Raw genomic sequence first — 22,171 nt, 5'->3', positions numbered from 1 at the left:
TGCAACATCGTTCTTTATTATGATTTTCTTGCTATGAGTACAGGCAATAAAATTTTCTTCTTTAAAAGGAGCCTTATTAAGCGCGCTAGTCTAATAAACGGGACATTACGATACATCGACGTGATGTCGCCAATAAAGGCAATGACGAAAAGTTGAGACATATCGCTCTCTCGCTGCTTTTTGAATTATTGCATAAGGCGACCACTTTTCATCGTCGAGGAGTCGTATTCCCAAAGGGAGACAGTCCGGAGGACGCGTCGTATCAGCAGAATAAATGCCTTTATCCTCGAAGGACATAACTAGACGAAAAGACACATCGGACAGAATATTCTTCATCAATTGAATTACTTCAATCTATCGTATTTACATACAAAGTAAAGATACCATGTTAGCTATATTATAAAAGATCGAAACGATTTTTTTCATCGGTATTTCGGAAACTTATTTTTAAATAAGTCATCTCTCATGATGCAGTCTCCAAGTTGAGTCTCCGAGTTTTTTTTTTATTTCTCTCTTTGAATAGATTATGCGTTGAGAGAGAGTATCATTTAAATCTGTTTTCTGTCTTTGTACTGTGATACGTATTGTTATAAAGTATAATTCTTTTAACAAAGAGAATTCACGGATCAAGGGAAGAACAGTGGCCGTATTTTCTGGGAAAGGAAGCCGCAGACGCTATCTGTTACCGTAAATGCCGCTTGGTTTAATAACAATGATTATTCAGAATACAACGATAATATTTGCGTACTCAAATTACAGAATTCCGTCGAAATAAGTTATCGTAGAGAGTCACGATACGATCCGTGCGTCGTAATGTATTTGGCTGCGGCCATTGTCGAGCGAGCGGATGCAACATTACATGCATACCTAAGGCCCGATGTAATATACCCGGTAACGATTATCCGCACGCCAGGTTGATTACCGGCACGCCCTCGCGTCAGTAAATCGTAACAATTTCGAATATTATTCTTCCAATGCGGATAAGGATTCTCCCTTCAAACATGATTCAGATTACATTGGATATTCAAGCCAGATCGATGCATCGTAAAATACATATTACAAGTTTTGAGAAACTTTATATATCTATTTGTGTTTTCTAGAATTGTGAACAAATCTTTGCTCTGCTTTGACTTGAAAGATTTCAAGTCTCAAATATTCATATTTTCAGTTTAGAATACGGCTGATAGCTTAGTTTTCTTCTCTCTTACAAAGCGGCTGTCATGATTTCAAAGGAACGGGTTAAGGTGGTACGATCGATGAGAGTAATATCAGAAGTGATTACAAAGCCCGGCAACTCTTTTAACGATCGTATTTTCCGACGCGAGGACGCCGCACATCGTCAATGAGTCTTTTAATCAGAAAATCAGGTACTCGACGATTTGAATCTCATGCAAGTAAAGTAACAGACATATTATACGAACGAAGCGCGGTCTCTCACTGGAGAAATATATTGCCCACTAATTAATAAATAATCAAATCTGTTTTTAATTGGAATCGTAATTAAATTATTTTATAAACTAATAAACGCAATTTAATATAAATTGGCGGAAGCGGGAATTCTCACCGTTATATAGGAACAGTATCTCGAAATTCGTTCTATATAAACAGACAAGGTAATTACAGAATACCGTCTTACGCGAGATGCGCGAGCATGTATGTATATTCTGTGCTAATAACGCACGAGATGTTTCGCATTGCAACGGGTTCGATGTTTGAATTGGGCTAACGCACTCAAGTCGCGACGTGCGCTTTGATGAATTAAAAGAGACGGCAATTCCGTTTATTCCGTGTGTCACGTGGGCGCGGGATAGTCGAAGAGCACCTTAAAATATCGATCGGTACCGTGAACGCACGACGACACACGGCGATGTAGTAACCGTCCGTCCATTGTGGTAGATTTAGGGTTCTCATAAAGCTCCATTGTTTAGCTGACCTCGCATTCCTAAATCTCCATTGTCGCGCACCCGCGGTGAGTACAATTGCGAGCGGCTAGGCTCGCGCGTAGGCTAAGCCATCCGCAGATCGAGCGATGGACGGACACCATCACCCATCCGGGAAAACAATACAGGACTTTGCTGCGCTTTACGCTTTACAAACAATGAGGATTACCGCGCTTGAGGCTGTCGGTTTTTGACGACGCCGGTCTCAAGATATGTGACACGATATAACACAGTTCAACAAGAGATAACTGTTTTTGAACGCAACAAAAAGAATATTCATTTCCCGTAATCTTTTTAAATCTGAATGCCATTCCGACTTTTCCAAATTGCTTTATCACGTCTCATAATTTTGAGAATTTCCGATTAAAGTTGCAAAAAGGATTATTTTAATGTATTTTATCATGTTATTATATATTGTAGCAATAACATGAATATAATGATAATATGAAAACTGATTTAAATAATTATTTAATAAAAATAATTTACACAGTTATGCAATAATTATAAATATTAATAAAAAAGCTTATCTAACAAAATAATAATGGTTTTCTTTCAGATTATTGTATTATTACATTGTTGTGCGTTTGTGAAAGAAAAAGAAGAGAGAGATACGATTTTTCATAATTAACTTCAACAAAAATAATGATCACTTACGACTATTACAAGGTCAATTAGATAACGTTTCTTTTTTGTCGGATACATTTCGACACAATGTATCAAGATAATATAGAGAATTTCACTCAACATCTGCCGCGGATCGTAATGATGATACGTGATACCACGGGATATTAATGATATCGTTTCCAGTCACATCTATGTTTAACGAAATTACTGATTACGATAATGGGAGATGTGACATGAGCATGTAAATGATCATTAAGGCTACTCATTGAGAATAGAAAGATTTGTATTATCAATTTCAATACTCACGCAATACGTCGTTAGATCGTTCGACAAGTAGTTAAGCTCGATTTTTGGTCAGCCAAAACCAGTCGTATAGGCAATATAGAATCGTCGTACATTTTTATCGAATTTTTGTGAATAATTTTTTTCGCATATGTCCAGAAATATCTGTGTCTTTCTGCAGCTGGCCATTTACTTATAATGGTGAAAATATGGCGTCAAATTCTTTCTTAAATGAAACGCATCAAGGAATTGTCGACTCATCGGTCATATCGGCCGGCATCGGAATTCTTTTGAAACGTCCAGCGAGAATCCCGCTAAGTCGATAAAAGCTTTTATAAGCCCAGTAAGATATCACGGAACATTGAAAACCGGGAGAAGGAATAAGACGTATAGAAAGAGGAATGCGCGACTGCTTTATTGAGGGAGGAAAGTCGATAGTCTAAACCTGGAGAGAAATCAGCGGGTAACGATTCGAAGTCGGAAAATAAAATTATCGTCGAGCGAGAGCTCGGTATTCTTCAAGGACTCTTTCTGATGCCGATTAAATTTTTCTTGTATCAAACGTGTGTTTTATGAATATTAAATTTGCAAATATTTTAAATATTTTAAATACATTTGACAGTTTGAATTAATTTCTGCCACTTACTAGGACATATGCACTATTATATTTTTAGTTATACGATGGTAACGCGATACACACATACACACATATGTATAAATTCTTGATTTATATATATATATATATAAATCAAAAGAAAATTTTATTCTTTTTGCGTCGCATTTCATAGAAAAGTGTTAACGTCGTCATTTAGTTTTCTATTTTGCAGACTACGATTTATAGAGCGAGTAACATGCTCTCGACTGTGTAGGCATGTCGTCACTGCCTAGATAAACGAGGGGAAGAGAATTTGCTGCTCTTACACGCTCGTACACATTTATTGAGGGAGGAAAGTCGATAGTCTAAACCTGGAGAGAAATCAGCGGGTAACGATTCGAAGTCGGAAAATAAAATTATCGTCGAGCGAGAGCTCGGTATTCTTCAAGGACTCTTTCTGATGCCGATTAAATTTTTCTTGTATCAAACGTGTGTTTTATGAATATTAAATTTGCAAATATTTTAAATATTTTAAATACATTTGACAGTTTGAATTAATTTCTGCCACTTACTAGGACATATGCACTATTATATTTTTAGTTATACGATGGTAACGCGATACACACATACACACATATGTATAAATTCTTGATTTATATATATATATATATAAATCAAAAGAAAATTTTATTCTTTTTGCGTCGCGTTTCATAGAAAAGTGTTAACGTCGTTATTTAGTTTTCTATTTTGCAGACTACGATTTAAAGAGCGAGTAACATGCTCTCGACTGTGTAGGCATGTCGTCACTGCGTAGATAAACGAGGGGAAGAGAATTTGCTGCTCTTACACGCTCGTACACATACATACACATATACATATACATACAGACACAGGCGCAATACTCTCGTAGTCTTTTAATGGAACGCGCGTATCGCGGTACTAAAGTAGCGCTGACCAGACGTCTTTTACGAGCTCGTCCTCGGTACAAGCCATTTGGTGTAAAGCCATTTGAGTGCAGCTACATTTTCTGATTCGGGCCCAAACCGCCTCAGGCCTTATCTAGAAAAAATGCAAGGCTGACTGCGCTGTCCGTTCGCGTTCGTTTCTATGTCTTCGCCCTTTTTAGTAGATTCAAGCGGAAGATTTATCAAAGTGTGATAAATTTAAATTGTACTTTTTTCTGTATGACGACTTAGTATGACGAAAAACAATTTTTATTAAAACAAAATTGCCACAAAATTCAAAGCGTGTATTACTTAAAAATGTACCCTCTACAATATATGTAAAAATGAAAACGATCCGTGAGGTGTAAGTTAATCCAAACATTTTTGTAATCATGGTACGTACAATACTAACATATAATAGAAATCACGCGATATTTTTATTCAATGATATTATATATTTTACAAAAGAGTATTGTGATTAATCAAATATTATTAATGCACAAACAAATGCATAATTTAAATTGTTAACAAACACAGTAAATTAAATGCATAATTTACAATTTTTATAGTAATAAATATTCTAATATCATTATATTCCAGCTTTATAATAAATGTTGTACAAAAGAATATATTTTTTATGTGTAATTCATACTGCGAAATGTTCTCCGTGTATTAAAGCAGAAAGATTAACTTTATATTTTTGCAAAAATAAAATTATGTATACTTATTAATTTTACGCACAAAGTTACGAATATCGAGAGAGAAATGCGAAAATCAAAAGACAAAAACTGACAGCAAAGAGCAAGATTATACATATTTGAAGAGTTACTCTTATTAGCTGCTAGAGTCAATAATACGTGATTCCAATCTCGTCGCTGGGATATCGCACAAGTGATGAGAGAAAAAAAGAGAAAGAAAATTAATGTCCCCCTATGGATTCAATTAGCGTGAACAGCAAAATCGATAATTGCGGATGCGTATCTCGAAGAAGTTCTACGCGATTTTTCGGCTAATGAGAAGTACCCGAAATAAAATACGCGTGTTCGTCAAAGATATATCAAATCTGACCTGTGCGGGTGTAATAGGGCGAGGTTTTCCACGAATTCTCAAGTCATCACACAAAACACGACGAATACTTGCACGTAAGCGCGCCGCCGCTGCCTGCGGAAATTACAAGCCGGAATTGCGCGGAAATAACGCCACGAAAGATTCGACGGAGCGTTGCCCACGAACAAAGTTACGAGTGCCACGCTGCTTGCGTAACCCTTTGTCTAAAAAAAGAGAAATACGAAACAGCCTAAATCTTTTGACGAAATACGAGTGCAGATTGTGGATATATCTCAGTAGAAATACTTTCTTTATTTTGATTTTTACAATTTATTATTTTTCAATTTTAAATATCTGTGTAACTCGAAAAAAAATCGTAATTTTTAGGGAAATAATCTTAACGCATTCGTTTTTTCATTAATCATTTCTTTTCGTTCGAAGACTATTCCTACATGCAAAGAGTGGTTACATTTAAGAACGGTGGATACTGTACACTTTATAATTTGTTTTGTATTCGTGTTCTTCTTTTCCTGTCGAAAAAGAAGAGATCTTGAAACTTTCTAATATGTTGCGACGACTCTTATGGTTTTCTTTCTATAAAATATCTCTTACTCTGTGCTACCCTCGCATTAATTTTTTTTTTTTAAACTTTATAACATTATAATAGTTTTGCTCGATAAAAAGCAAAGATAAAAGCATGTTGTACATACTTAAGGCGTCCCCAGATACATATTTCTAGGTATAACAACTTCACTCAAAAGCTTCGCTCTGTAAAAAATGCAACAAAATGTTAAAACTAAAGAAGTTAGAGAATATAAAGTTCGTATGTGTGTGTGTATATACACACAAATAAATAATATATCAAATAAATTACACAACGTGTCAAAAGTGTATTCGCTTGAATTTTTGTAAACATTTTTGAAAATTTATATAAATGATATATTAACGCAAAAAATATTTATTAAAGGGATTTAAAAAACAAACTTTCTGGATGAAAATTAAACGATTGCGCGGAGCATATAGTTACTTAGATTACACAAACAGTCCTCGATCAAAACGATGCGATTAAGTGATCTTGAAATTCTAATATTATCGTTTAAAAGATAATTAACACATCTCTAAGTACAGTTTTTCCTAATATTATGCGCCAGGTTTGTTAATCAATTGGATTCGTTACTTACTTCTTTCAATTCTATCGTTTTTTGGTATCTGTAATTTGAGTCATGTAAAATTTGAAATTGAATCGTCATATATGAACAAACCCATGCTTCTTGTAACAAAACATCCCTTCGATAACCAAGTTCTGATATATATATATGCTGATAGCTCGAGTCCTTCCCTCTTCGGGAAGGGAATGAGGGGGAGGGGGAAACTGAGGGGACAAGTTACAACGTATACGTATTTGTGCGCGACCGATTAGTTAATCTCACTGCCAGGATAAGGCTGAACATGTAAAACGCCGCGGGCGCTAGATTTGGGGTAAGTCCCTTGACATATAATGTATATGTAACCTCGCTCCGGTATATGCATTTCGAATTAAATCACGCGACGTGATTGGATCAGGCGGTGTAAGAGAACCATGACGGTTAGCGTGTTATATACGACGGCCGCGAGAAAACCTTTGGGACGTCAATACCGGAATATAGTTCCGGAAATCGGCAAAATGTCAGCTCCTAATGGTACATTAACCTCAGATCTGTCAAGTTACTCATACGTCAGTTAAATCAGGACGGAGAGACCGCTTTTTAACTTTGAGTCTCTATCTCTTCTGGAAGAATGGAACTGAACAAATGTAATATACGTTTTTTTGCAATTTGTATTTATCGCAGAATAGCTGTAATAATAACCGATGATACAAAAATGTATGACACAAAACTCCACGCTACTAAAATGATTTACCGTATAACAGATACATAATATAAATGTCAAATTCTCTTCCTCTCTCTCTCCTCCCCCTTCTCCCTCTCTCCCTTTGCACCCTTTAGCTTCAACACATAGCCGCTGGTACATTTAACGTAAGCCAATATCGAGCACTAACCGCAGTCGCCACTGCCTGAGCAACGATAAAACTGTGTTCGTCACATCGATCGCATAGATCGCTGTATTTAAATAGTTGATATGTCTAAATAAATTACATATAAAATATATATCGCAAAATAAAAGAACTTACAAGTCTTATCTCGGAAATACGTTTACCTTCGAACGCTCTTTTGGTAGTCGATAGCACATCATGGTGCGTTCGCGTATAACAGCAGTCTGTAAAGTTTCCTGCTCAACTTTTCCTGAGTTCTACTCCCCGTGCATTCATTTATTTATACATATCCATGTTTGCGGCTAGCACGAAAGAATCGATGCGAACGTTTCTATTCATCTGATATATTCGGTGAAATTATGTGGAAACCACGACTCAATCGTTATATACGAAGGTAAGCGCTTCTCCTCCGCTTTACCGCATTTCGACATTTTGATATATGTATGTACGAATAATGCAATGGGGGGGGGGGGCGAAGAGGTAACTGTGCGAAACCCGCTGTACATTCTAATATTAACGGGAAGCTCTCTCCATTAATATCGCGCGTGCGTGGCACCACAACCATACAGGTTTCGGTCATAATAAAATTTCAACCACGTTTCGACTTTTTGACGTACGATGAAAAAAAAAATAGGTAAGGGGAGGGCGGGGAAAGGCGGAAAAGAATCAGCCATATTTCACCGTCATCCGCTTTTCTCTCATAAAACTCGTAACCGTCCAACGTGGCCAAAGGATCCGACAGATTCATCAGCGGTTCGATTTATTTTTTCCGCCGAGTTCTCTCCGATCGACCATCACGGTCGTTCATGATGATTTCCCGTTTTCGCGTCCCTCCTCCCCTTCCTCTCTCCGCACCTTAGAAAATATCGCTGGACCATTGCGCGGAAAGTGAGAAACTCGTTTCCCGAACCACCGTAATAAATTGCGGCAACCGGCAGTCAGTGCAACCAACCGCGGAGTGAAGGGGAGGAGGGAAAAGTCACGCCACGAGAACCGACAGCAAAACGGTGTAAAGCAACGCAAACGTTGAAGTGGCAGTAGTCCTGGATTACACGGGTCTCTCTCCTCTCTACGTATGGCTTCAGCCTTTCTCGGTGTACCGTTTGACAAGCGAGTTTTTCGAAACTGTGCGAAACAAACCGTTGATATTTCTATCTCCCTCGAGAACGCGAACATAGCGTATTATGATATACTCACGCGTATAATATATATATACGAATCTCAGGAAAGACTCGCATAAATCTTGATTCGTCGAACTTTATAGACATCTCGGTTTCTGACCCATGCGAATGTCACCCCTCGATCTGAATCTATCCGATCTGTTTCGGCCCTCCTGAATCTTGCTCTTTTCCCTTCTTTTCTGCCCCTCTTGCTAAATCGTTCCTGTCGTTGTTCCGTATCCTATCTTGATTTATAGAGCCACTTATATTTTGCGAATTTCCGGGCTATGTAAAGTTAATATTAGAAGGTTAAAACTTCCTTCTTCCGTTGATATCAAAAATTGAAATTAATATAAAAAGCAGTTATATGCAGATATTTTTTCGATTTTCCAATCGAATAAAATCGATTAATACAAATGCCATTATAACATACATATATACATATTTTTTTCAATAATGCCATATTATTATACAAAATATTTTAGAAAATTATTATCTTAAACTAATCAGATTTGTATATAGATATTCTTGATTCATGCGTGTGTTTTATAGAAGAAATTACAAATAAGAAATAACATATATAAATTCCAGAATTTATAATTAATTACAATTGTATACAATTAAATAATCTTATCTGCGCTTTACGCTCTTTATATTTCTTTATAATATTTATCTTTTAATCTTTTTGTTTAATATTTGATTTTATAATAGCATCATTAATATTAATATCACATATATATTATAAAAGAAAAGTCGTTATTAACTTCCGTTCTAATACTATTCAAAAATATAATAGCGGTAATACTCCGGTATTATACACCGGTACACCAATATTATGAAAATTTATTTGACGTCCGATACCCGGTATAATTAAACGAGCATCGCGGTTTTATATAAGGGTGGAAATGCCACGATACCGGCATACAATAGCTAGCGAAATTACTTTAGTATTCAGTCTCTGACTAAAACAATATTGCACGAGAATATGTTAAGTGCATTGTTGATTCGCGTCTCAACGTTAATGTACCGTTCTCTTAGACATCGCGCATCCATCACTCAAGCACAAACACTCTTTAGAAGGGTATGTAATTTCACTCCTGATGTTGGCCCCCTATCTTCGTTGGACCAACGGGAGCTTTCGCGAATTTAGTCATCAGGGACCCGTCGAAGGACCAAGCGAGGACCGCCGTTGCAAACCCTAACATCCGTCTATCCCTATCTCATTACCTGACACAGTAGAGGCGCGATGTTACCGAGGACCGCCTCTCCCTCTCGTCCCTTCCCTTGCTCCGGTTAACGACGTCAAACGTTAACCGCCGCAGACACGCTCGTATCTTACGCGGCCGTGCGGGAATCGTAAGATCCGAGGCGTCGACGGAAATACGTTTGGGAAATTAAGGTGAGAAATTAATATACCAGGCCAGGATGGTGGCGGACCTCTCGCGGTCGATACGCGCGGTCACCCGCGGGTTTCGTATTCGCCCGCAGCCCCGTTATTCCCCAGGGCTGCCCCTGGGACATCTTTTCCCGACGATAGCCCGTCGGCTAACGATGACAAATTGCGTATGTGTACTGATAAATTATTTGTTAGCGAAAAATTTTTTTACGTCCTCCGGGAAGAAATTCGTACGCATGAAATTAATTTCTTTTATCGCGAGCTTTGGGCGGAAAATATCGCGACAGATGGAGTATCCTGCCGATTAATTAGGGCCTGTCTCGCGATTGTGATAAATAGGTTGCGTAACGGGATCATTAAGATATCTCGGTGAATTTCTAACCGAACTTGTAGCACGATGTAATTAACGCACTCTCGTCGCCCCCGCTGCCCGTAAATAATTTCGATTTAATGGCTTCGCGCGCCTTGTCGAGTAAAACAGGCTCGAGCTCACCGCGAAAATACACGGCAAAACTTTAAGGGAGCAATTTCGACATTAATCATGTCGAAGCATCGATAAGCCAATAGCGGGTGAAAGCAGTTTCGTCCGAGGGAGAGGATTTCTACGAATTCTCAAATTAATTTGCGAGCGACCAATTGTTTTTGCGAGTCGGCGCAAACCGCTGGGCATGAACTTCTCGGCTTTGCCATAAGCCGCGCTAATTTCGGCATTGTATTCGCTTTAAGTCACAGGATCGCAGACGTTCCCGAAGCACGGTGAACTGCGATAATCTGTGTACAGTGGGACTTGCGAACACCTGTTCCATTTCAACATACCGAGTGTAATTAGTCAATTAGTTTACTCCGCGCGTATTATGCGAACTACGTAGGATCTTGAACATATTAGCGTGCAAATTTAGCGGGGATATCTCATTAAACTCTGTATCGAATTTGATCGCGCACTTGTTCGCACGACGCGACAAATTCGTATCAATTTGTGCCGAGCAGTCAAAACCACCTGCTCGATTAATCATTTTATTTATCGTTATACATTGTTCAAACTAATGATATATATCTAAAAATTTTCGCGTTTTTTAGTTGTTCCAGGGGTGATTATTTGAAGCTATTTTTACATCTGGAAGGCAAGGGCGTTTCCGAGTACACTCCTTGGTCTGGCGTGCTTTGCGGAGAGCTGCGTGACATCCCGCAAGTCCTTTACAGCTCAAGATCGAGGCTTATTCTGGAGTTTCACACTGAGAGCCCATCATCTAATGCCACCGGCTTCTCCGGAGTATTTCGTTTCATCGATAGACGTAAGTTAAATTTCCCGAGATATAAAGTTGATCTTTCAAATTTTCAAATTAATAAATTTTCAAATTTATTACAAAAATATGATAATAGCTATTTATAATAATATATCACTAAAAAATTGCGAGAAATTTGATGTATATATATAGGAAAAAAGGTTTCGGTGAAAACTTTTTGCCATTCGAAATGAGAGATACTCAACCATTCGTATCGTCAGAAATCGACATTTCCAGTGGATCAAAAACGTTACACGCTCTAGACAAGTTTAGGACGAGAAATAAATTGAATTAAGACTCATGGCATTTTAAACGAAAACCTTTTCGTTTCTCCGCCTGAAGTGGAAAACTCGTTTGACTCGAAAATGAGAGAGAAAGAGAGAAAGCTCATTCAACCTTCGCTTATTGAGTTGCTGCCTCTCTATCGAGAAATTTTAGATCTCGTTTTATGAAACTTTTTCGAGTTCGCTTCAAACTCAAAGTCGCTTGATCAGAAAATTATTTCCAAGTTATCAGAAGATCGCTACGAGTAGCCTGATAACGTGTCCGTGTTCGAATGACGCTAATTAACGTATAACATATACACACATACACGCAGACACACGCACAAATGCACACAAACAGACACAAGTACATGCTCAAGGAATGAGATCATCGAAATCGCTAAACAGTTTTCCGTAACTCGTGATGATAAATGGTTCATAAAACTTTTCTCCGCAATAATCTGCAATTTCGCGAGATTAGAGTCGCTAAAATTTTTTTTAGACCGGTATGAATGATCTCAAATTTTGCGGATTTTAAGCCGACGGTTCGTTAGTAAGCGTTTCACGCAACATAACTGTCCGACACATGCTTTAAACACATGTTGTCGCGAACTTTTTATTTTACTCACATGTATGCAGTCGGCTTACGTATGCCAGGAATAACAGTGACATAATTCTGCCATAGCGCGCGGGTGAGTTCCCTCTACAATTCGGAATCGTACTATTTTTTTGTTCTGCACACACCGGCTGCGAAATCCCCTTTATGTTTCTGCCACCCTTTTTCCCGCGTGTGAAAAATTCTGTACTCCTCATAATAAAAAAAAAAATGCCAGATCTTTATTCGCGATATACCTGCGCCAGAATCTGCGCGTATCTGTTTTTATAGTGCCAATCTTTGATCGACTGTAGATCATTATTTTGCAATCTATCTTTATGTGACATTTTAGCTCGACGTAAGATAATAGCGGACGAGATTGGCAAATACTAAGCGAAGAGTAATAAACTAAGTGACTGATCGCTAACTTACTGCGTTCGGCATTATCTAGACAGTTTTTATATATCGTGTCCTGAACCTCCAATCAAATATATAGGTGTATAGAAGTTTCAATATAATATATAATTGTCAAAGGCAACCGTTTAATTATTGTAAATTTAATCAATATTCAATTCTGTAATAGTTATTATATAGTTTGTCGATGTTCTATCAAAATTTGCGACTAAATAAATGGAATATAAAGCTCTTGACATATCGCACACATAAGAAAAATACACTTGCGTCATCCCTACTACCTGGGAAACGTCACGAATCCATTTTGTTCGATCCATCATCCGGCGAACACGTCGTTGGCGTATAAGCGGGAAAAATGATGCTATCGGCAAAAGGCATGCCTCTTTTTCCCCGGCACGTCTCACGTTCAAACTGTTTTTAGTCTCTTCTTTGCAGTTGTTGGTTGCACATTTTTATTTTTATTTTTCTTGTCATCATTCTTCACCGAGTAATAAGACAGTTTTTCCACAAATTAACAAATCTTATAAATTTTTATCTCGAGTACAGAGAGATATTCGATGTGATAAAAAAAAATATCACATGGATTAAATATATAAACTTCAAACGCGTAATTGTTTTAATACACCGCGCAATTTTGATCATATGAAAAAGTACAAGTAAATAAAAAACTGCACGGGAACGTTACTCGTGTTGCAGTTTGTACTCGTATGTTACAGTGCGTAAAACTTTCGTATTTTCAAACGTTAATCTTCGCAATGTAACGTCCATTGGATCAGACCAAAAACAAAATATAACTGAAAAAAGATCTGTTTGTTTTCAACGTTACGTTGCAATATTGACAAAGAACATGGTATGATCGCATGCCAATAATTATTCGCAACATCATGATTGACGCAAAATTATTTGTTAAAAAACATCAAATATGGTGTAGTAGTTTTAAAAGAGGTTTATCAAATTAATATCTAATTATAAAATGTTCTCATTCACAAAAATCTGCTCTGTAAGAAATTTTAAAAATATAAACATTCGATTCTTCCACATTTGTAGTCGCATCGCATGCTATCATTTTTTCCATATCTCTTTAATAGGTTTTTTCAGCTTAAACTATATAATAGCAATAATTAATTTTTAATATTAAAAATATAGCAACGTATAGTGAAATTGATAAGATGATGGTTACGTCACCGTTGCAAGCTAAATCATTTATTACGCTTCTTCGCCGACGGCTTCAATCTCGCCCCCAAATCCGCCAATTAATGAGAAAATTGCGAAAGCGTCTCGCATCTCTCGTCGCGATTGCTAAAAATATTCCGCTCCCGCTCTCAGAAATTAACAAGGATATTCCTGTTTTCCCTAGATAATTATCGGAAGTTTAACACGAGACGAGTTTGATAAGTAAGATTTCGCAGGCCGTGTTATTTTACAAGAATTGTATTATTTTTTTCACATTGTTCGATCCGAAAAATGTGTATTTCAAAGTTTAATAACAAAATGTAGAGATAGGGATGTCAATAACTGCCCGAACGATGCGCAAACTTATGATAGGAGAATAATGATATCTATCTCAAGACGTGTTACCGGATCTAGTAAAGTTATAGACAAAATTCTAATGAGTTTGAACGCGCTTATCATCGTTGATAAAACGTGCCATAATTGAGGAATAGGAAGAGAGAGAGAGAGAGAGAAAGAGAGAAGAAATATAGAATAAGTCGAAAAGTCCTTCGGCTATTTGCACGGTATTGATTATAAAGAACGCTATGGAAAATAATATTTAATAACATATTTAAAAAAAGACGCTGTTATAATAATTCTCTCTCTCTTTCTGTTTTTGATATGATAGTAATGTTAACATTAATAATAATAATAATTATTATTATTATTAATGTTAACATTACTATCATATCAAAAACAGAAAGAGAGAGAGAATTATTATAACAGCGTCTTTTTTTAAATATGTTATTAAATATTATTTTCCATAGCGTTGATATTTTGATTAACTGGTTAAATACTATAATATCTTGTAATAATCGAAAAATATATGCGGTATGTCTGGCATGGAGCCAATCCCACAAAAGGATTTCTTCTTTTGCAAACTTGAGCTTCTCCCGCTCACTGTTACACTGACGACTTCCGCAGACTCTCGGGAGTAAAAGTTTTTGAACCGTCGCACGCTAATCAGGATCCTTGCCCCTATCGCGAGCCACCCCGGACTTTATACCCTTATTCCAAGAGTTTGAGTGACTTCTCGACAGTTTCATCGTTAAAGTAATGTGAATCACTACTTCGATTCGTCATCTCGTTGGTTACGTGTTGGTTATATAACAGCTTATTTTTTTTCAGTGGTATAACAGATACATAATATAAATGTCAAATTCTCTTCCTCTCTCTCTCCTCTCAGAAATTAACAAGGATATTCCTGTTTTCCCTAGATAATTATCGGAAGTTTAACACGAGACGAGTTTGATAAGTAAGATTTCGCAGGCCGTGTTATTTTACAAGAATTGTATTATTTTTTTCACATTGTTCGATCCGAAAAATGTGTATTTCAAAGTTTAATAACAAAATGTAGAGATAGGGATGTCAATAACTGCCCGAACGATGCGCAAACTTATGATAGGAGAATAATGATATCTATCTCAAGACGTGTTACCGGATCTAGTAAAGTTATAGACAAAATTCTAATGAGTTTGAACGCGCTTATCATCGTTGATAAAACGTGCCATAATTGAGGAACAGGAAGAGAGAGAGAGAGAGAGAGAGAGAGAGAGAGAGAAGAAATATAGAATAAGTCGAAAAGTCCTTTGGCTATTTGCACGGTATTGATTATAAAGTGGGAGATTTAGTCTAGACTATTTTCAAGTTCTCAATAGGAAGAGAGAGAGAGAGAGAGAAAGAGAGAAGAAATATAGAATAAGTCGAAAAGTCCTTCGGCTATTTGCACGGTATTGATTATAAAGTGGGAGATTTAGTCTAGACTATTTTCAAGTTCTCTTACCGGTGACGCCAGGCTAATTACTCCAAAAGCGCCGGGCCTGCTCCGAGATATCGACTTTAGTCGATATTCCGTTATCAGGATCCATTTTATATCTTCCGGCAATTAGAGCGCATCGCGCTAATGCATATTTCGTTATTCGCTGAGCGTGAACGTCTTTATTAAGAAAGACACCGCGCGATCAGTAAATTTGATAATACAAAATTTCCAGTTGTTCCATTAAAATTTTTTGTTGAGAATCTGCTATAAAACACTCCTTGGAAAAAATAAAAATTAATTTACAAATAAAATGAAAGATATTCTTATATATCCTTTATTAATTAATAATTAATTTATTTTAATGTAGAGCTATTAAATATTCACTCTCGTCAATTGAGTCATTAAAGTCGCGTGAAAATACATTTCCCGGTATTTATAAGTTTGATAATTTGATAAAATTCCTGATATTTTTTGGCGATTTCATCGAGCTATGTTGATAATTGGTAAATTTGACGATACAAAATTTCCGATTACTTTATTAAAATTTTGTTGTTGAGAATCTAGTCTCTCTCTCAATTCGCAATATTATCGCGCGCACGCGGTAAAATCTGTTGGATAAAAATAAAATTCGATTTAAAAAAATAAAAAATACTTGTATCATACTTGTATATCTCTCGACATTTACAAGTCCATCGATAATTTGATAAAATTCTTGATAATATTTTTGGCAATTTCATCGATCTAAAAGCTATTCGTTTTATCGCGATCTCTCTCTATGCAGTCTCCTACCCAGCCGTGGGTATTTTCCAGTTGCTCGTACCTTCGAGACATCTGATACGCGCGAAAAGTACTTAAAACTCGTAAAGTTTTTCAGAGAGTCGAGAGTTAACGTAAATCTTACCTTACGGAAAGCAGGCTGAGTGGAGAGAGAAAGAAGAAGGTACAAAACTTTGACTCGGGATGTCTATCCATTTCACGGCCCCAGTAAACAATTTCGAGTGTCATTACGAGTTTTATCATAACGAATATACCCGACGGTAAAGAAACTTAATGAAAGCGCTTGGAGAAGGAGAAAGATGCTTATATGCAAAATGCGCGTGATATTTCGGCCAAAGATTAAAGTGTATGAGGCTTACGCGAGATACACGGTATAAGTACCTTGAAACAATTTATTTTGAAAATATAAAGTATCGCGCTTTCTTGTCTCGACAAAATTGTCAGTCATATACCTTTAGCAAGGGAGTACTTTGGATATGAATCGGGCACTAAACTTGACTCGCTTCTTTTTCCTCGCGGGGAGATGCGATACATACATTGTTCACTACACGTATGTATATTTCAAATTTCTTCCTATTGTATCGCGAAATATTAAATTGCGCGGCTACTATTTCAGAGACGTATAAATATAAGAAAATCCTGGAAAATGCGTTTTCTCAACAACAATCGGTATTTCTTGCGCGTATTAATTATTTTCTATCGCTTTAAGTTTTCCTCCGCGCGCGCATTACTTATTTGCTATTAAACTATTTGCTATTAAACTTAAAGGCCTTCTCTAAAGTTTGAGCACATCACGCAATTCAAACTGCTTATAGTTCATTCGTAACCGGCGATCTCACAAGAGATCTTAATATTAAGAGAATAATATCACGAGTTTTAATTTGACGAATTATATTGAAGGTATACGAATATTTTGATGAAAGAAAGAGAGAGAAAATTTGTGTAGTTCTAAGCTAAAGTATCGCTCTTTCCCGTGTTTTCCCTCCCGTTAAATGTAGCATAGCGATTCGACTGAGCATAATTTTAAAACAAACTTTGGTAATGCATTATCCGCGTAATACGTTCGCGCGAACATTATCGCTGCAAAGTTATCCCCCCCCCCCCCCCGAAATGCACGCTGAAGCGAGAGCTCAAACACGAAGGGAAGAATGCGTGACACGAAATGCAGTGTATCTCGTTTCAACCGTTGCCATTGTCCGAAACCATATTGCAGTAACGCAAACAAACAAACGTATTGCATACCGGAGCTCAATCGCTCCAATTGCCTTAATTTGTACCGAGGCGGATAGATTGATAATGAATCGCAAGCGTCATTATGCAATTAATTTTCGAAACCCAATTGCGCGCGCGTGGGAATAATGGGCGTCGGATCGCATGGCTTGGATTTTCGTCGCATCCCAATGAAAATTACGGGACAGTAGCGTTGCGCAAGTTTGATCAGCCGTAACGACGTAAACAAATATTGACACGCTCGCGCAAGCGGCTATAGTTTCGAAAAACGCAAAAATCTCAGTCGCGTACAGGTTTATTCGGATGTTGTTTACCCGCGATACTAGGTCGACTCCGAATGAATGATTGAACGACGAAATTAATTTCAGATGAAAACATTTGAAAATTGTGTAATTATAACGACGTGAACTTCGAATAAACGTGTCGATGAGAAATGCTAAATAATTAACTTTATAAATGTTTACTTTATATAATTAACATACACATTTTTCCGCTACAACTAACTTGGAAATATTTTGATAACAAATTTGCTTATCAAATAGAATTAATATAATACTAATATGAGAGAGATCTCTATAGATTTTTCAACAAGAAGTAGAAAAAATAATAATAAATAAATATATACACATATATGTATATAGCATAATAATATTATATAATATATAATCTAATAATATAAATAAATTAAAAAGAAATATGTTTGGATTCTTTTAAGATAGCAATTAGAATGCAAAGACATCACGAATCATTTTCGTCGTTGATGCCTTAAATAAATTCTTCCATTCATCAAAATCTGTATTCTTAATATTAAATCGGATAATAAAGATTTTCGTCTACGTCATCCTTGCGGAAAATAACTTACGTAATAAGATTAACTTAAGAAGAGAGAAAGAGAGATGAAAAGCAAGTGTGACAAGATGAGAAAAGATTAAACTGCAGGATTAATCGGACAGGAAAGTAGCTAACGCAGAAAAATTTGCCGCGCTGCTTCCATAGAAGAGAACCCGAACATTGTAAAATGATCTCGATACACACACACACACACACATTCCCCAGCACATTCGCGTAATTGGTGCTGCTCGAGAATAATCGATACTGCTTTATTTTTATTTCACGAACTGCAGGATTAATCGGACAGGAAAGTAGCTAACGCAGAAAAATTTGCCGCGCTGCTTCCATAGAAGAGAACCCGAACATTGTAAAATGATCTCGATACACACACACACACACATTCCCCACCACGCGTAATTGGTGCTGCTCGAGAATAATCGATACTGCTTTATTTTTATTTCACGCGCGCTTGTCATTCATTGCGCAATTCTCATGATTGACGTAAAAAAAAGAAATTGTGTTACGCGTGCGTAATAATTTGCGCGCATGCTCTCTTTTGGCCGTAAATATATTTATCATTTTAAGACACATTAAAGTAGTCATTAAAGATTTCGTCGCAACACGCAAAGCGGCAATTTGAAAGGGCTTCGTTCGCGATAAAAACGAACTTTAATTATAGAGAGGGAGAAGGATCCGGCTTGAGCACAATTGGCTTTCTCATACTTTATATAAGATAATACGCGACTCCGCTCGGTGTCTCTGACGTAACGATCCCGAGCACCGGAAGATCCTCTATTAGCGACTCTACGCACAGATGCGACCGACTTTATGTAAGCAAATTAATGCTCGCCCTCTTACGCGGTACTATTGTGCGACGCTGATCAAACCGACATCGTACAAAATGCACATCGCTTAATTACCTGGTTACCATGTTGCCGAATGATAACAATGCGCAGAAATGTAATTAACAATCACAGAGCACACATATAAACGTGTGTATTTATAAAATTCATAAATGCTTATTTATACATGTATGATATAATTAATGAGTCGCGTTTAAACTACTTTAATGAATAATACAACATGCATAATTAAGGGAATGCTATTGTTATCTATTAAATATTTTGACATTTTATTGATGGATTAACAAAAGAGAGTCGAGAATAATTTACTTTCCCTTTCTCTCTCTCTCTCTCTCTCTTTCTCATGCTTTGTTTATTAATCAATTTTGCAATGTCTAAAATATGAACGATTGATACCAAAATAAACGCATAATTTCCATGTCACTTTTTCCGTTAATACCCAGTTATCATTTTTCAATATTCGGCAATTTATTCGTTTCATAGATAAAATATCAGATAATCTTAATTTATTGTCATGTGAAATACATTAACTCACAGAGAATACTATTTATAATATTACTTATTTATTTTATTTAATTACACGCACATATATTTTCCTCTCGTTTATTTATTATATTTAATTACACATATATTTTTCATATATTCGTGAATACGTTTGTAAATATATAATTGCAATTAGTGCGCAATTATAAAACCGATTACAAATTTGGCATAATTCGTAATTCAGATTTTTAATTTGCAACTAATTCATATTTCCTATTAAAGTTTCCTTTAATGCAAAACAATCCGATCACAAGGTATAGCATGCGTTTTGCACGTGAGAACAATCTGCCAGCATCAAAATGAAAACACACTCGTATAGGGCAAACGATGACATAATCGCTGCGAAGATTCCCATTTTTCAACGCGTACAAGCGAAAGAACAGCAAGACATATCTTCCGCATCGCGGGGAACTAGCACGTCGGCACTTTCTACATCGATCGCTCTAAATAACTCGCCCGGTAAATTTATTATCGGGCTCGGCACCCCCTTTCAAAAAGAACTCTCGCGCGAAACTTGTTCCATCGTGGAATCTCTATTTTTTCCTAAGAAAAGCCCTCTCTCGTCGCGGGAAAAAAAAAACAATTTCTTTTTGTACACGTGTATATCGAGAAATGACTTATGGGAAAGGGATTTAACGCGCGTAAAATGCAATACGCGTTACATTCCGTGAAAATACGCGTTATATAGCCACGGTAACATTTCGTTAATTCGCGTCTCGCGCGTGTCACACTTCGTTTACGATTCGGTTTAACGATTCGGTAGCGCTCTCGAAAATGGACGGGACGCGCGCGCGCGCGCGCGATAAACCGGAGGCAGCACAAACACCCTTAATACTCGTATTATGTTTGATGATTTTTAGGATTTAATTCGTGCTCTCTCTCTCTCTCTCTCTGACCTCGCAAATTTAACGTGCAAATATCGCGGACTAAAGTCGCACATTCGCTAAGTAAAATGTTCCGGTCTCTCTAAGCAAATTCCGTTTTACTCTTCGAATCTGAATAATTATATGTGCGCAAATACCGTGGCACAGTGCAGACTGAATCACAAACATATACCAATCCCACTAACGAACTCCACCTTTCTCCCAGACCTCAAGACAATAAAACATACACTATCCCATATATACGAGGGGATATGCTATTTGCATCTCTCCATAACGTTAAAAAAAATTATTTTAATATATATCTGCAGAAATGCCTTGAGAAATACAATCTTAATAGCAAAGATATGAAAATATTTGAGATAAAACAAATGCTGATTAATGAGAGGAAGAAGATTCCCTGATGTTTTTCAATTGCGAGGTACCATTAGTGCAGACAAATAAGAACACGGGGCGGAAGAAAATTAAATTTTAGTAAAGAAAAAAAGGAATTATGTAAAAGGAGACGGCGTACACAAAGGCGCCGAGAAAAGGCGGAAAAAGATAAGAATCTTGAGAGGAAAAATAAAGAAAAAAAAAACAAACAAAACTCCACAAAAGCAGAGAATATTGCGGAGAAACACCTTAATAAAGACGTCGCGGCAATTCTACCGAGGGATTAAAACTGAAAGGACGTAATGTGCTTAACCAAGATGCGCTAATCACATTGCGTTCGATAATAATTTTAAATTTTATACTACGTATATAAATTATAGATACGATAATTGCATAATTTATTGGAGACCCAATTAAAGAGATCTACCTCTTCGTTCTCTCCTTGTTCGTAACATTTCAGTCGTGTTCCACATTTAAGATCGTTTTACCCAAAGTAGAATCTTTATGCCCGCGGAAGTTTATTGCGCGTTATCAAGATCTCAAGAATATCTAGAGGCATTTTTCTCAGAGAGAACGCGCGTGATAATCGAGTTCTGTAGAAATAAGATTGTCGACGAAAAAAAAAGGCTACAATCGTGGAACGTGAACCCTGCCGTATCGCCGGCGACCGATTCCGGCGGTCGATAGCGCGGGATGGGCTCCATTTAAATTTAGTAGCCAGTTTATTTCGCATATAAAAGGGGAAACGGGAATCATTTATACCGGAATGAGAGTATCGCGGCGTTGTTCGGCGTGGAGGGGACGGGGAAGGATACTTCAAAGTTCGGAAATCGAACTTAGTCTCGAAACGTTAGGGTAAAAGTCTTAAACTACTCTCGAAGGTAACATTACCGGATTGCAAAAAAAACATACGGGGCTCCACCCGTAGAAAATACGCGATCGTAAATTGTAAAATTGGATTTATAAAATATTTTGGAATTGAGGATATAAAGTCATGCTGTATCTGTCAGAAAAAGATCTTGTAATGAAGATAAAATGGTATTTAATGAAAAAGGTTGATCCGAAAAAATGAGCATTAAATGAGAAATTGAAGAAATTTTATAAGTTGTAAAACTAACAGTATAT

General features: G+C 36.8%; 1 protein-coding gene across 1 annotated transcript in view; it reads left to right on the top strand.

Moving 5' to 3' along the window:
* Positions 1-22,171, top strand: part of LOC115234262 (suppressor of lurcher protein 1) — a gene marked incomplete at its 5' end in the record, with an annotated part of 296,609 nt that overhangs the window by 89,303 nt on the left and 185,135 nt on the right. The window contains one exon of the mRNA XM_029805194.1: positions 11,098-11,312. Within this exon, the coding sequence (XP_029661054.1) occupies positions 11,098-11,312 (215 nt within the window). The remainder of the gene's footprint in view (positions 1-11,097; positions 11,313-22,171) is intronic.

This window comes from Formica exsecta, unplaced genomic scaffold (genome assembly GCF_003651465.1).
Source record: "Formica exsecta isolate Colony F162 unplaced genomic scaffold, ASM365146v1 scaffold106, whole genome shotgun sequence".
NCBI lineage: Eukaryota > Metazoa > Arthropoda > Insecta > Hymenoptera > Formicidae > Formica > Formica exsecta.
This window is presented reverse-complemented; position numbering and strand designations above follow the sequence as displayed.